Source organism: Lithobates pipiens, unplaced genomic scaffold, assembly GCF_037356315.1.
Source record: "Lithobates pipiens isolate NorthernLeopardFrog02 unplaced genomic scaffold, aLitPip1_a1.2 Scaffold_3, whole genome shotgun sequence".
NCBI classification, from domain to species: Eukaryota; Metazoa; Chordata; class Amphibia; order Anura; family Ranidae; genus Lithobates; species Lithobates pipiens.
Window position 1 is genome coordinate 96,200,278 of NW_027507790.1, and position 13,453 is coordinate 96,213,730.

General features: G+C 43.5%; 1 protein-coding gene across 1 annotated transcript in view; it reads right to left on the reverse strand.

Moving 5' to 3' along the window:
• Window positions 1-11,247, reverse strand: part of WSB2 (WD repeat and SOCS box containing 2) — a 70,091-nt gene extending 58,844 nt beyond the window's left edge. Inside the window, exons 1-2 of the mRNA XM_077462061.1 lie at window positions 10,790-11,247; window positions 10,659-10,698 (exon numbers count right to left, since the gene is read on the reverse strand). Coding sequence (XP_077318187.1) covers window positions 10,659-10,698 — 40 coding nt within the window. The 5' untranslated portion in view covers window positions 10,790-11,247. The remainder of the gene's footprint in view (window positions 1-10,658; window positions 10,699-10,789) is intronic.
• Window positions 11,248-13,453: the final 2,206 nt, after the last annotated feature.

Here is a 13,453-nt window from a genome sequence, read left to right on the forward strand (position 1 = left end):
TGCAGATATACATTCTTTTTGCAGAAATATCCTAAAACTAGGAATAAATGAATTTCCATGAAAGGTTCATGCACACAGGTGTAGTGTATTTGCACAGGATCTTGCAGGCGGAATATGGCTTGTAACTTAGTCCATGAGCTGAACAAGAGAAATCGAAAACTTTCACCTATGCTTGGTAACACAAACACAGCCTTGTCAAATGGAAAAAAAAAAAAACTTTGCAATTCATTGATAACTTCATAGGTAGACATTGAAGGACATTCCTCAGTTTTGGAGCGTTTCATTTTCACTAGTACTCAATACTGCCCTAATGTATTGTACCAATCATAAAATAGGAACCTGCCTGAAAGAAATATAAGGCTGCCATTGTAATCATCCTCCTGGAAATGCTAGTCACCTGGCCATCATGCTGAATCCTATAAGATCTGAAACAAATATGCAGATCAGACCTTACCCAATACATACTTTTTCAGGTCCAGAATGTAGAAATCATTATCTTCTTTCTGCACTTACAAGATTTTTTTCCAGAAAATCAGGGTTACACAAGATCATTTTCATGATACTACAGTAAATCATATAAGGCAAGTAGACATGTGAAAGGTTGTTAAAAAACATAGGGTTTTGGAAACTCTTTCAGCAAGTTTAAAAAAATTGCTACCAAATAAAATGGTAAATCGGCGAAAATCGACAGTGCCAATTGTGTATAAGCGGTGCTTTAAAAGCCCTTACAGTATCATTAGTATTGAGTTAAAGCAAGTGTAAAAGCTGAAGGAGTAAAGAGTAAGGGTAGTTTTACACTGCCGTGTTGCAGTCTAGTTTGCAGTGAGGGTGCATCACAATACACCCATACAATTTCCTATAGACATCCTCTAGACTGCAAGTTTTTATGCATTTTTCGTGCATTCTCTGAAATTGCAATGCACCCTCGCTGTGGTCAATCGGTGCTGTGAAACTACCCTAAGGCAAGTATTACACCTTATTCCTCATCCTCTAGCATTAATGGTTATTTAACCCTTGCATTGTCACTTACAATTCTATTTCCTCCTCTCCTCTTCCTTTGTCAGGGTCACCCAAGGTTCTGCTCTTGGACCTCTCCTTTTCTCAATCTACACCTCCTCCCTGGGTCAACTATTAGCCTCCCATGTCTTTGAATATAATTTCTACGCCAACGACACCCAAATCTTTCTCTGTAGCCCTCAGCTCACAACATCAGTCTCCACATGCATCACTAATTTAGTGATTGACATAGTCTGGATGTCACACCACTTCCTCAAACTCAATCTATCCAAAACGGAGCTCATAATATTTCCTCCCCCACGTGCCCCTTCCTCTGACTTTTCTGTCAAGATCAATGGCATAAAGATTCCACCCATCCCACGTCAGGATGCTAGGTGTAATCCTGGACTCTGTACTCTCCTTTCAGTCCCACATACAATCACTTTCCACACTATGCTGCCTCAACCTCCGCAACATATCCAATATACGCCCCATCCTAACCAATGTCACTACAAAAGTTCCTAATCTACTCCCTGGATCTCTCACCTCCACTGCAATGCCCCCTCCATTGGATTACCTTTACATAGGCTAACTCCTATTCAGTCAATCATGAATACTGTTGCCTGGCTCATCCACCTTACAAACCACTTAACATCTGCTACCCCTCTCTGCCAATCCCTCCGTTGGCTGCCACTCATCCAACAAATTAATTGCAAAATACTAACAATAACTTACAAAGCCTTCCACAACTCAGCCCTGAGCTACATCACTATACTAGTCTCAAAAAACCAACTAAATAGTCCTCTCCGCTCTTCCGAAGACCTCCTGCTCACTAGATCCCTTACCTTCCTTCCTTGCTCACCTCCAAGACTTCTCCCGAGCCTCTCCCATCCTTTGGAATTATCTAAAATAGGTCTCTATAATCCAAGATCAATTGACTCTGGTAAGAGGTGCATATGTGGGACATTCCCAATTTATTAATTCACCGGGTAGATTTTTAATCCCTAACCAAAGGGTCTTCTAGTCGGATATTCACATATTTTGGATTGAACCTTTTATTCATTCATATGTGTATATACCATTTTTATTTTTTCAATGAACTATTTTTGCCTGGCTGTTGATATTTTTGAGCCACATATTTATCACTGTTTAACCACTTGCTGACCGCCGCACGACGATATACGTCGACAGAATGGCACGGGCAGGCATATGGGCGTACCTGTACGTCCCTGCCTTCCCGCAGGTGGGGGCCCGATCGGGCCCCCCCTGGTGCCTGCGGCGGTCGGTATTCGTTCAGGAGCGATCCGGGATGAGGGGGCGGCCATTCATTCATGGCCACCCCCTCGCGATTGCTCCCGACGAATGGAAATGCTCCGTGACATCACTTCCTCTCCTGTAATGTAAACACAGGCAGAGGAAGTGATGTAATCTCTCCTCCGTGTCGGTATTTTTCGTTCCGGCACCGAGGAGAGAGGATCGGTGAGTTGCACCAACAGGACACTACACAGTAGAACATGCCAGGCACACTCACACCCCCCCCCTTCACCCCCCGATCACCCCCCCAATTACCCCTGCCCCCCCAGTCACAGTGACACCAATTGCATTTTTTTTTTTTTTGCATTGGTGTCATTTGTGACTGTAATAACTGTTAGGGCAGTTAAGGTTAGCCCCCTTTAGTTCTAATGTACCCCCCTAACCCCCCCAATAAAGGTTTAACCCCGTGATCACCCCCTGTCGCCAGTGTCACTAAGGCTGGGTTCAGATTGCAGCGGTTTATGAGAACGGATGTGATTCGCACCGCACTGCAGTGCAAATCACATCCGATCTCTGTGCGATTCGAGTTCAGCCATACAGATAGTATGGCTGAATTCGCGTCGCACCCGCCGCAAATTCGCACGGGACCCTTTTTTTGGTCCGCAGCAGAATCGGATCGCATGGGTGTTCACACCATGCGATCCGAGTTTGCAGATCGCACTGCGATATGCGAACTGATCTGGGGGTGTCATTAACATTTCACTGACACTCCCAGCAGTTCGCATAGGGCAGTGTGAACTGCCGCCGGGAGGCATGCGATGCAGGAACCCGCCGCGGATTCGTGGCGTTCCCGCATCGCTCCAGTGTGAACCCAGCCTAATAAGCGATCGTTTTTCTGATCGCTGTATTAGTGTCACAGGTGACGCTAGTTAGGCAGGTAGGTATTTAGGTTCGCCGCAGCTTTTTATAGCGCCAGGGACCCCCATATACTACCGCATAAAGCCCCCTAGTTAACCCTTTCACCAGTGATCACCATATAACTGTTACAGGTGACGCTGGTTGGTTAGTTATTTTTTATAGTTTCAGGGCACCCGCCATTTATTACCTAGTCTCACTAGTGTACCCCTAAATTTAGGGGTGTCTACTTTCCAAAATGGGGTCATTTGGGGGGGGGGTTGTGCCATCTTGGCATTTTATGGCCTTCAAAACTGTAACGCCCTTAGAAAGCCTGAAGCCGGTGCTTGGTTTTCGGGGCCCCGTACGCGGCTAGGCTCCCAAAAAGTCCCACATATGTGGTATCCCCGTACTCAGGAGAAGCAGCAGAATTTATTTTGGGGTGTCATTTCACATATGCCCATAGCATGTGTGAGCAATATATAATTTAGTGACAACTTTGTGAAAAAAAAAAAAAAAAAAAAAAAAAAGTTTGTAATTTTCCCGCAACTTGTGGCAAAATATAAAATATTCCATGGACTCAACATGCCTCTCAGAAAATAGCTTGGGGTGTCTACTTTCTAAAATGGGGTCATTTGTGGGGGTTTTGTGCCATCTTGGCATTTTATGGCCTTCAAAACTGTAATAGGTAGTGAGAAGTGAAATCAAAAATTTACGCCCTTAGAAAGCCTGAAGGCGGTGCTTGGTTTTCGGGGCCCCGTACGCGGCTAGGCTCACAAAAAGTCCCACGTATGTGGTATCCCCGTACTCAGGAGAAGCAGCAGAATTTATTTTGGGGTGTCATTTCACATATGCCCATAGCATGTGTGAGCAATATATCATTTAGTGACAACTTTGTGTAAAAAAAAAAAAAAAATGTTTTTTTTGTCATTATTCAATCGCTTGAGGCAAAAAAATAAAATATTCAATGGGCTCAACATGCCTCTTATCAATTTCCTTAGGGGGTCTACTTTCCAAAATGGGGTCATTTGGGGGGGTTTTGTACTGCCCTGCCATTTTAGCACCTCAAGAAATGAGATAGGCAGTCGTAAACTAAAAGCTGCGTTAATTCCAGAAAACGTACCTTAGTTTGTAGATGTGACAACTTTTGCGCAAACCAATAAATATACAATTATTGACTTTTTTTTTACCAAAGACATGTGGCTGAATACATTTTGGCCTAAATGTATGACTAAAATTGAGTTTATTGGATTTTTCTAATAACAAAAAGTAGAAAATATCATTTTTTTTCAAAATTTGCGGTCTTTTTACGTTTATATCGCAAAAAATAAAAATCGCAGAGTCAGTCAAATACCTTTAAAAGAAAGCTCTATTTGTGGGAAAAAAAGGACGCAAATTTTGTTTGGGTACAACATTGCATGACCGCGCAATTACCAGTTAAAGCAGCGCAGTGCCAAATTGTAAAAAGACCTCTGGTCATTGACCAGCAAAATGGTCCGGTCTGAAAGTGGTTAAGGATTATATGTTTGTTCGCACTGTACATTTGAATTTATTTTGTAAATTAGTGATTAGCACACCTTTTCTTTTAACCAACATCCTTTGGAATTCCCTAACCCAATCTGTCCAACAATCTCTACTCTATCCACTTTTAGACGATCCCTGAAAAACTTCTCTCTTCAGAGAAGCCTATCCTTCCTCCACCTAACAATTGTACTTTTATTTTCTTTATCAGCTCATCCTCCACAGTTATTACCTTTTGTATCACTTGGCCCTCCCTTTTAGATGGTGAGCTCTAACGAGCAAGGGCCCTCTGATTCCGTCCCCTGCCAGCATGCTCTATGTGGGGAAGCAGTTGTCTCTCTGCAAAAGGTCAAACACAACCCCTGCTGATCAAACCTATAGCTCTGCAATCAGCAAAATCTATAGTAAGGCCCTTTCCTCACAGGGCGGGCTATGTTGGAGTCTGCCTGCTCAGCTGGGAATCTGTCCATTGATCCCAGCTGAGCAGGGGGGTGGCTGGTCCGTGTCTGCTTATGCAGAGCGAACACAGAAACAGCCGGTCTCCTCTGTTATGGGCGGTCGGATGTAAACAGACCGCCTGTCTGTTTACACCTGATGGCCATTCGATCCAACTAGCTAAATGAATGGGGAATGGATCTCCATCCATCTGTTTTTAGTGGATAGGATCGGAAGATGGTGTGTACATGTTCGTTTACACCCACCTCTCCATAGAGGAGAATGGAGGGTGCAATCAGGTCCAACTGACAGGTGGACCCGATCGGTCCACTTGTGGGAAAGGGGCCTTACAATACACATTTTCATTTTATAACATCAACATTGCATAAAAAGATGTAAACAATAGTTAAATTTTTGACAATTCAACATAATTATAATTGTATAATATAGCCCCTGGACCTGTCATAAGGACTCAAAGTCTTTGCCTGCTCTTTACGCCCCTCACCCAGTAGCAGCATGTGCCCATCTTCCTCAGCAAGTTCCTGGCTGTAAAGTAAAAGTGATCCCTGCGGATGTATAGCTGCCTGATCAGTTTTACAATTCAAACAGCATGGTAACCCCTCTCACACACCCGCATGGTTCCTGGGCTCTCAGGATTCTGAGTGAGAGGAGACTGGGGAAAATATATGTTCCTCAATCTCCTCTGCAGTGACTGAAGCAACAATGATTTTTGTCAGTTCCACTTTCTGAGCCGTCATGCTCTGGCTGATACAGCCAGGGAAGCATCTAAGCACACACAATCTGTGCATGGGTAGGGGAAATGATGTCTCCACAAAGAATACCCGTCACCTGCCCAATGCTATCACATGGGGTGTGTTAACCCCTTGTGATAGCAAAAATTTTAAAAATGAATTAAAGCAAAAAATTTACCGAAAACCCCCCTCTCCCCCGCAGACACTGGAAAATAAGCACAGGGTTTGTGCCTGCATGTAAGCTGCAATCACACCACACGTGAGGTGTCTCTGCAAATATTGGAGCGAGAGCAATCATTGTAGCACCAGAGCTCACAGTTAAAGTGGTTGTAAAGTCACATGTATTAATTTGTTAGATTCTGTTTAGGTTCCTGTTCAGTACAGTGTGTGCGTTTTCCTAAAATTAAAATGCTAAATACCTTCTTTGCAGAGCCCTGCTGTCCTGTCATGTGACCTCCCTTTGCTTCCCTTCCCGAATAAGTGAGTAGTGGGAGGGGCTGAGATTTGCCTCTGCTGAATGTGAGAGAGGAGGTCATGTATCTGCATGGCAGGGCACTGGAAAGAAGGTATTTAACATTATATTTTAGGAGGATCAAAGAAATTAATACAGGTTTCTCTACTTTACAAGCACTGGAGCAGCTGCAGGAAATATAATTACGAGGGGAAAGGAGAAGGGAGTGGCTTTCACACAGACTACCGAAGAGACAGCGAGAGAGAAAGAGGGAGGGAGTGATGCAGAGACGCTGATGAGATTGCTGGATGATGGTGGCACATAAACTGACCACACAATCAGAGATCAGCAGCCATGATAAATTGTGGTCAGTTTACAGAAGGGAACACAGGATCAGCCAGGTATTGTACAACACAGGAAGGGACAAATTACATGGCAAAAGCACTGTGCTATATCTCGTGCCCTATCCTGTTCCATTAAAGCATGTTCTACAGCACAGTGCTTATGCTGTGTCATTTGGCCCCCTGTAATACCTGTCTGATCCTGCCTGGCTATGCCCTCCTCCTTACACTGACCACGACATATCAGGGCTGCTGAGCCCTGACACCATCTCCAGCGTACGTGCAGCCATCATCCTCAGCCCTGCTCTCGGTCTCCTCTCCCCCCTCCCCTTTCTGACTGTCTGCTCATGTCAGCGCCTGCCCTCCACTCCTCTCATACTTAACATTAAATGCTCCCATCCCCTCTGTATTAGAACAAGTTCCCCTGTGTTATATCATAAATATGCTTACTGTAAACACAACGTCTTCCTGTGATCATGTGACTCCTTGGCTCTGTCTCTTCTCTCTTCCCCGGCTGACGTCAGCAGCAGTGCTTTGCCCCGCCCACTGAAACTGTGAGCCGGGCAGAGGAGAGGAGGCAACTGATCACGGGAAGACAGTTATCAGTACAGATAAGCATATTTATTATATAACCCACCCCCTCTGTATTGTTCTAATACAGAGGGGGTGGGAGCTTTTTATATAAGTGGCTTAACCATTAACACTAAAATCCCTACATCTACAGACTTCCACAATTTAATACTAACCTATCTAACCCTGTAAAAAAAGAAATCAGTATACACACCTTTTTTGAAAACGATCTGACTCAATCCCACACCGAACTGTCAGCTGAGTGCATAGCACACATCTGACAATGGAAGCCCCATAGCAAGTCTATAGGTGATGTCAATTCCTATTCATTTCACAGCCTTTGTCAGCTGTGTCCTATGTAGATCTTCTGCTGCTGGAGGCTGGACTAGATTGGCTTAAAAAATTAAAAAAAGGGTATGTATACTGATTTCTTCTTTACAGGGCCAGATAGGTTAGTGTTAGATCGGGGGTGTTTATAGATGTAGAGATTTTAGTGTTAGGGTGGACTTATCCTTTAACTCTAAACTGATGAGCTGTAAAGGCTTTCAAAACCTTGCCTATGCAGTTTTTGAGTACCATAGTTTGGAATAGGCTGTTTCCTGATATGATGCAGAGAGCGGTCGTGAAGAGCAGAGTATGTATGAATGAGATAGAAATGTAATCTTGAGATTCTCTCTGGAACATTCAACATTCTCTTGAACAAACATTCACTGTCCATATATAAAAAGGACCTCTTGGATATGTGTCCAATTTTGGCATTAGCTGGGTGGTGTGCTCCCCTGGGCCGGTAGGCTCATATCTGTATCCAGGGTTTGATATCATATATATGTAAATATACTATCTACATCAGTCTATGTTTTCATCATAACGATGCAGATTTATGCTACACACTTATTGAAGTCTCATATTTTACTTTCTTGTATGGTCTTGAAGAAACGGAAGGCCACAAAACGCGTCACCAGATCAAGCGTACTCCGTTTACATATTTATTGTATCATACGGTACAAACTGTATAGTCACATGTGTGTTTTTATCCTATGAAGCATTTATCTGTTTACAAAATTAAACAAATATACTTTTTCACTGAAATTTCTGGCATTTTATATTCTCAGAGGCATATGCAAAGTCCTATACTATATGCTTGTAGTATCCTTTCTTTCCAAAAAATTGTTTGGTATCCATTTAACTGCTTGCCGACCAGCCACCGCACATATACTGTGGCATGTCGCTCTCCTGCGGGAACCAACGTACCCGTACATCGGTCCGTGCATGGGAGATTGTAGGCACATGCCCGTGGGTCCAGTGCACTTTATGTCCACCCGTGATCTTTGTAAACAAGGCAAATCCCCATTCTGACAGGAGACATCACAGAGATCTGCTGTTCCCTGTGATTGGGAACAGCGATCTGTCATGTGCCTGGCAGACCATCCCCCCTACAGTTAGAACACACCCAGGGAACACAGCTAACCCCTTGATTGCCCCCTAGTGTTAACCACTTCTTTACCAGTTTCATTGAGACATTGATCAGTGCATTTTTATAGCACTGATCAATGTAATAATGTCACTGGTCCCCAAAAAGTGTAATTTGCTGCAATCCCACAAAAATTGCAGATCGCCACCATTACTAGTAAAAACAATAAAAAAATATATATAACAGTCCCAAAATCTATCCCATAGTTTGTACATGCGATAACTTTTGCGCAAACCAAACAATATATGTCTATTGCGATTTTTTTTGACCAAAAATATGAAGAAGAATATATATATATATATATATATATATATATATATATATAAGCCTAAACTGAATAAATGTGTTTTTTTATATTTATATTTTTTTGGATATGTATTATAGCAGAAAGTATATAAAAAAAAATGGTTCTCAAAATTGTCACTCTGTTTATAGTGCAAAAAATAAAAACCGCATAGGTGATCAAATACCCCCTAAAGAAAGCTCTATTTGTGGGGGAAAAAAAAAGGACATAAAATGTTGTTTGTGTACAACGTCCCAATTGTCAGTTAAAGCAACACACTGCTGTATCACAAAAAATGGCTTGGTCATTAACCTCTTCAGCCTGGAAGATTTGGCTGCTGAACGACTGGACCATTTTTTGCGATTCAGCACTGCGTCGCCTTTAACTGCCCATGGCCGACGGTCTTTACGGCAGTCGACCATGAGCATCGGCACCCCGTGTGCCTGCTATTCCGATGCCGCGAACCGACGTATAGCTATGACAGTTTACGGGATCGTACTGACCTGCTGCAGTATGACGCCTAGGGATGAGCTCAGGTGTGTTCACATACGCCACATGCAGAGCCCGCCAGGAAGTCGGTGGAGCGCTGCACTGCATTAATCACAGGCAGTGAGACATTGCCCAATCTCTGCAGCTGCACATCGGGGCAATGTCTCACTGCCTGTGATTAGCGCATCGCTGTGCCGACTTCCTGGCGGGCTCTGCACGTGGCCTATGCGAACACGCCTGAGCTCACCCTTAATGACGGCAGCTGGTCGGCAAATCCTTCTGGGGCTGAAGTGGATAATCAATGCAATACTCTACCAAAAAAAAAAATGGCCATTCTATTGTGTTTGTGTGGACTAAAATTAATTCGTACTACATTTTTTTTCCTGAAAATAGGCATTTAAAGCGGAGGTCCACCCTAAAGTGGACCTTCCGCTCATCGGAACCCTCCCCCCCTCCGGCGCCACAATTGGCACCTTTCAGGGGGGAGGGGGGTGCAGATACCTGTACAGTACAGGTATCTGCACCCACTTCCGGGATAGCTCTCTGCGGAAAGGGGCGTAGATTACGCCCCTTTCCGCAAGTGCCCGCCCCTTTCCGCAAGTGCCCCGCTGCCTGCTGGGAAACACACAGATCCCAGAGGCAGCGGGAACCGTCCTTATTGCGCAGCGCGACTCGCGCATGCGCAGTAGGGAACCCGGGAAATGAAGCCGAAAGGCTCCATTTCCTGATTCCCATACCCAAGATGGCGGCGGCAGGACCCGAGAGACGATCTAGAGATCGGCTTCGGGTGCCAACATCGCGGGCGCGCTGGACAGGTAAGTGTCACTATTTTAAAAGTCAGCAGCTGCAGTATTTGTAGCTGCTGGCTTTAAAAAAAAATAAAAAAATAAAAAGCAGAGTCCCGGCGGACTCCCGCTTTAATAAAAACAGTTGAGCAAATATTGTGCGACATTAAAATAATAAAAAAAAATTTACACAACCTCTGTTTTAAAAAAAAAATAAAAAAATCTATAAAGATCAGGTGTTTTCTGTAATATTATAGCCAAAAATACAGTTTATTTTATTTATTTTTTTAACATATGTGCAAAGAACTGCTCTAGTGCCAGATTAATTTGAAACTTTAACAAAAAATAAATAAAAATACAATTTGTGTGTTTGAAAAAAGATTTGATAGGGAGGGATCTGAAGTGACAAGAATTACCTTCCTTGTTATCTGAATGCAGCACCGTGTTACTATCCATCTGCAAAAGACAAGAGAAAGCGGTGATCATCTGATACTAATGATAGGAACATATATGACATAGAGTTGAGAGAAGGTTGTTGTGTACTTACCTAGAAGAAGGGGTGAGGAGCTTCCAGACAAGGGGCTCAGCAGAGAGGAGAAGACAGCAGAGGAGCTTTAGTATTCTCACTGATGATGATGTGTACAGGGGGAAGCAGGGCTGTCAGGGGTTACTGTATCCAGGCTCTCTTTATGTCCTCCATGCCTGACAGGTAGACTGGGACAAGGCTGCACATACAGGGGAATCTGCTCGGGCTAGTTAGCTGTGTGGACTGATCTGGGTGACTCATTTTGCAGTGTGTGGGTGTGAAGAGGTGGGTGTCAGGGCTTCCAAGTTGAAGGTGTCACTCTGCATGGACCAGCAGCCGGACCTCTTCTGCTTAATGATGGAGGAACCCCCTTAACAGAGTATGGGAACCGCCTGGCTGCATGGGGGACCCCTATCCTCCCATGGGAAGAATTCAGGGAAACCACAGAAAGGGCTTCTTCCAGACGCTTCCGGTCATATGATCAGCACAACTATTACCATAGAGATCGCTTTGTCGCATGGGCACCATCTAGTGGCAGTTTTACAAACAACAATTCGGTTCTGGGGCCGCTGACTTGTCATTGTCGGGAATGACTGGTTTCCCCTTATCGCTTTTAGTTTAGGCAGTTTTTTTCTTTCTTAACCATTTCAGCTCCAGACGATTTAACCCCCTTCATGACCAGGCCATTTTTTGCGATGCGGCACTTTAACTCAGTGTTTCTCAACTCCAGTCCTCAACAGGTCATGCTTTCAGGATTTCCATTATTTTGCACAGGTGATTTGATCAGTTTCACTGCCTTAGTAATTACCACAGCCGTTTCATCTGAGGGAAATCCTGACAACATGACCTGTTGGGGTGCCTTGAGGACTGGAGTTGAGAAACACTGCTTTAAAGCGGAGGTTCCCTCCAGTTTTCGGAACCCCCCCCCCCCCCCCTGTCACATTTGACACCTTTCAGGGGGGAGGTGGGTGCAGATACCTGTCTAAGACAGGTATTTGCACTCACTTCCGTGCTTACTCTTCCTGTCCCGACGCGCTGTCTGCTGGGACACACACGGGTCCCAGAGACATTGCGGACCATTCTCATTGCGCTGCGTGACTTGCGCATGCGCAGTAGGAAACCGGGAAGTGAAGCAGCAACGCTTCACTTCCTGATTCCCTCACCGATAATGGAGCCAGCAGCATTCGAGAGCCAAGCAGTTGCTCGGCTTCAGCTGCCAACATCGCTGGACTCCAGGAAAGGTAAGTGTCCATTTATTAAAAGTCAGCAGCTGCAGTATTTGTAGCTGCTGGCTTTTAATAGTTTTGTTTTAGGTGGACTCCCCCTTTAACTGACAATTTGGTCATGCAAATAAAATTGACGTCCTTTTTTCCCCACAAATACAGCTTTCTTTCGGTGGTATTTGATCATTTCTGCATTTTTATTTTTTGCACTATAAACCCGACAATTTTTTTTTTCTTCAATAGCTTTTTATTGGAATAAAAGTAACAGTGAGGGTAGTATGTATATAACAGTTACACGGTAAGGGAAAAAAAAATACATAGCAACATTTGGTATACAAACAATGCTAGGTGAAGTCGTGGTGAAGTCGTGGGTTTATATGCATGCATAAATCGTAATTTATGGATTCAATATTAGATTCCAGCCATTTGATAAAACCCGACAATTTTGAATATATATATATATATATATATATATATATATATATATATATATAATCTTTTTTTATTTTTTTAAATTTTTTTTTTACTTTCTGCTGTGAAACCCATCCAAAAAAAAAAAAAAAAAAAATCAAATGTCTTCATCAATTTAGACTGCTACATATTTTAGCATATATTGATTGATTTGTGCAAAAGTTATCATATCTACAAACTATGGGATATTTTTATCTATTTATTTTTATTTATTTGTTTTACTAGTAATGGCAGCGACCAGCGACTTATAGCGGAACTGCGATATTGCGGCAGACAAATCAGACCCCTCACTGACACTTTTGACACTTTTTTGGGGACCAGTGACACTAATATAGTGATCAGTGCTAAAAAAAATATACACTGCCACTGTACTAATGACACTGACAGGGAAGGGGTTAATACCAGGGGCGATCAAAGGGTTAAATGTATGCCTAGGTTGTGCCTACTCACTGTGGGGGAGGTGCTTTAAATAGGGCAAGGCAAAGATCCGTGTTTATGCTTAGCAGAAACACAGGATCTATGCCTTCCCTTCTGATAGAATGACATACATACTATGTTTACATAGGCAGATTGTCTTTCTGCCTGTGCCCTGTGTAATCGGCGGGTGCCAGCAGACATCGAGTTCATAGAATCACAGTGGGAGCAGGTCGCCGGTGGAGCATGAATGAGGCCCCAGACCCGGAAGTGTCGGATCATGTACTAGGTACATGATCTGGCACAGAGCGGCCACCCTCACGCAGTATATGTGCAGTGGACGGTCGTTAAGTGGTTAATAGGCTAGTTTACAGGTGATTATATCAGTACAGAAGATGGAGTCCTTTTATTACTGATTTCATGTTATATCATTGCTGTCTTGCGCCTCTTTTGTCTTTCTAATATTTGAAGCGGTAGTAAACTTTTGGATTAAAAAAAAATGTTCTCCTGCAAGGCAATATCATAATGTGCTAGCATGCACCACATACTAGCACATTATGAAAGACTTACCTTGAAA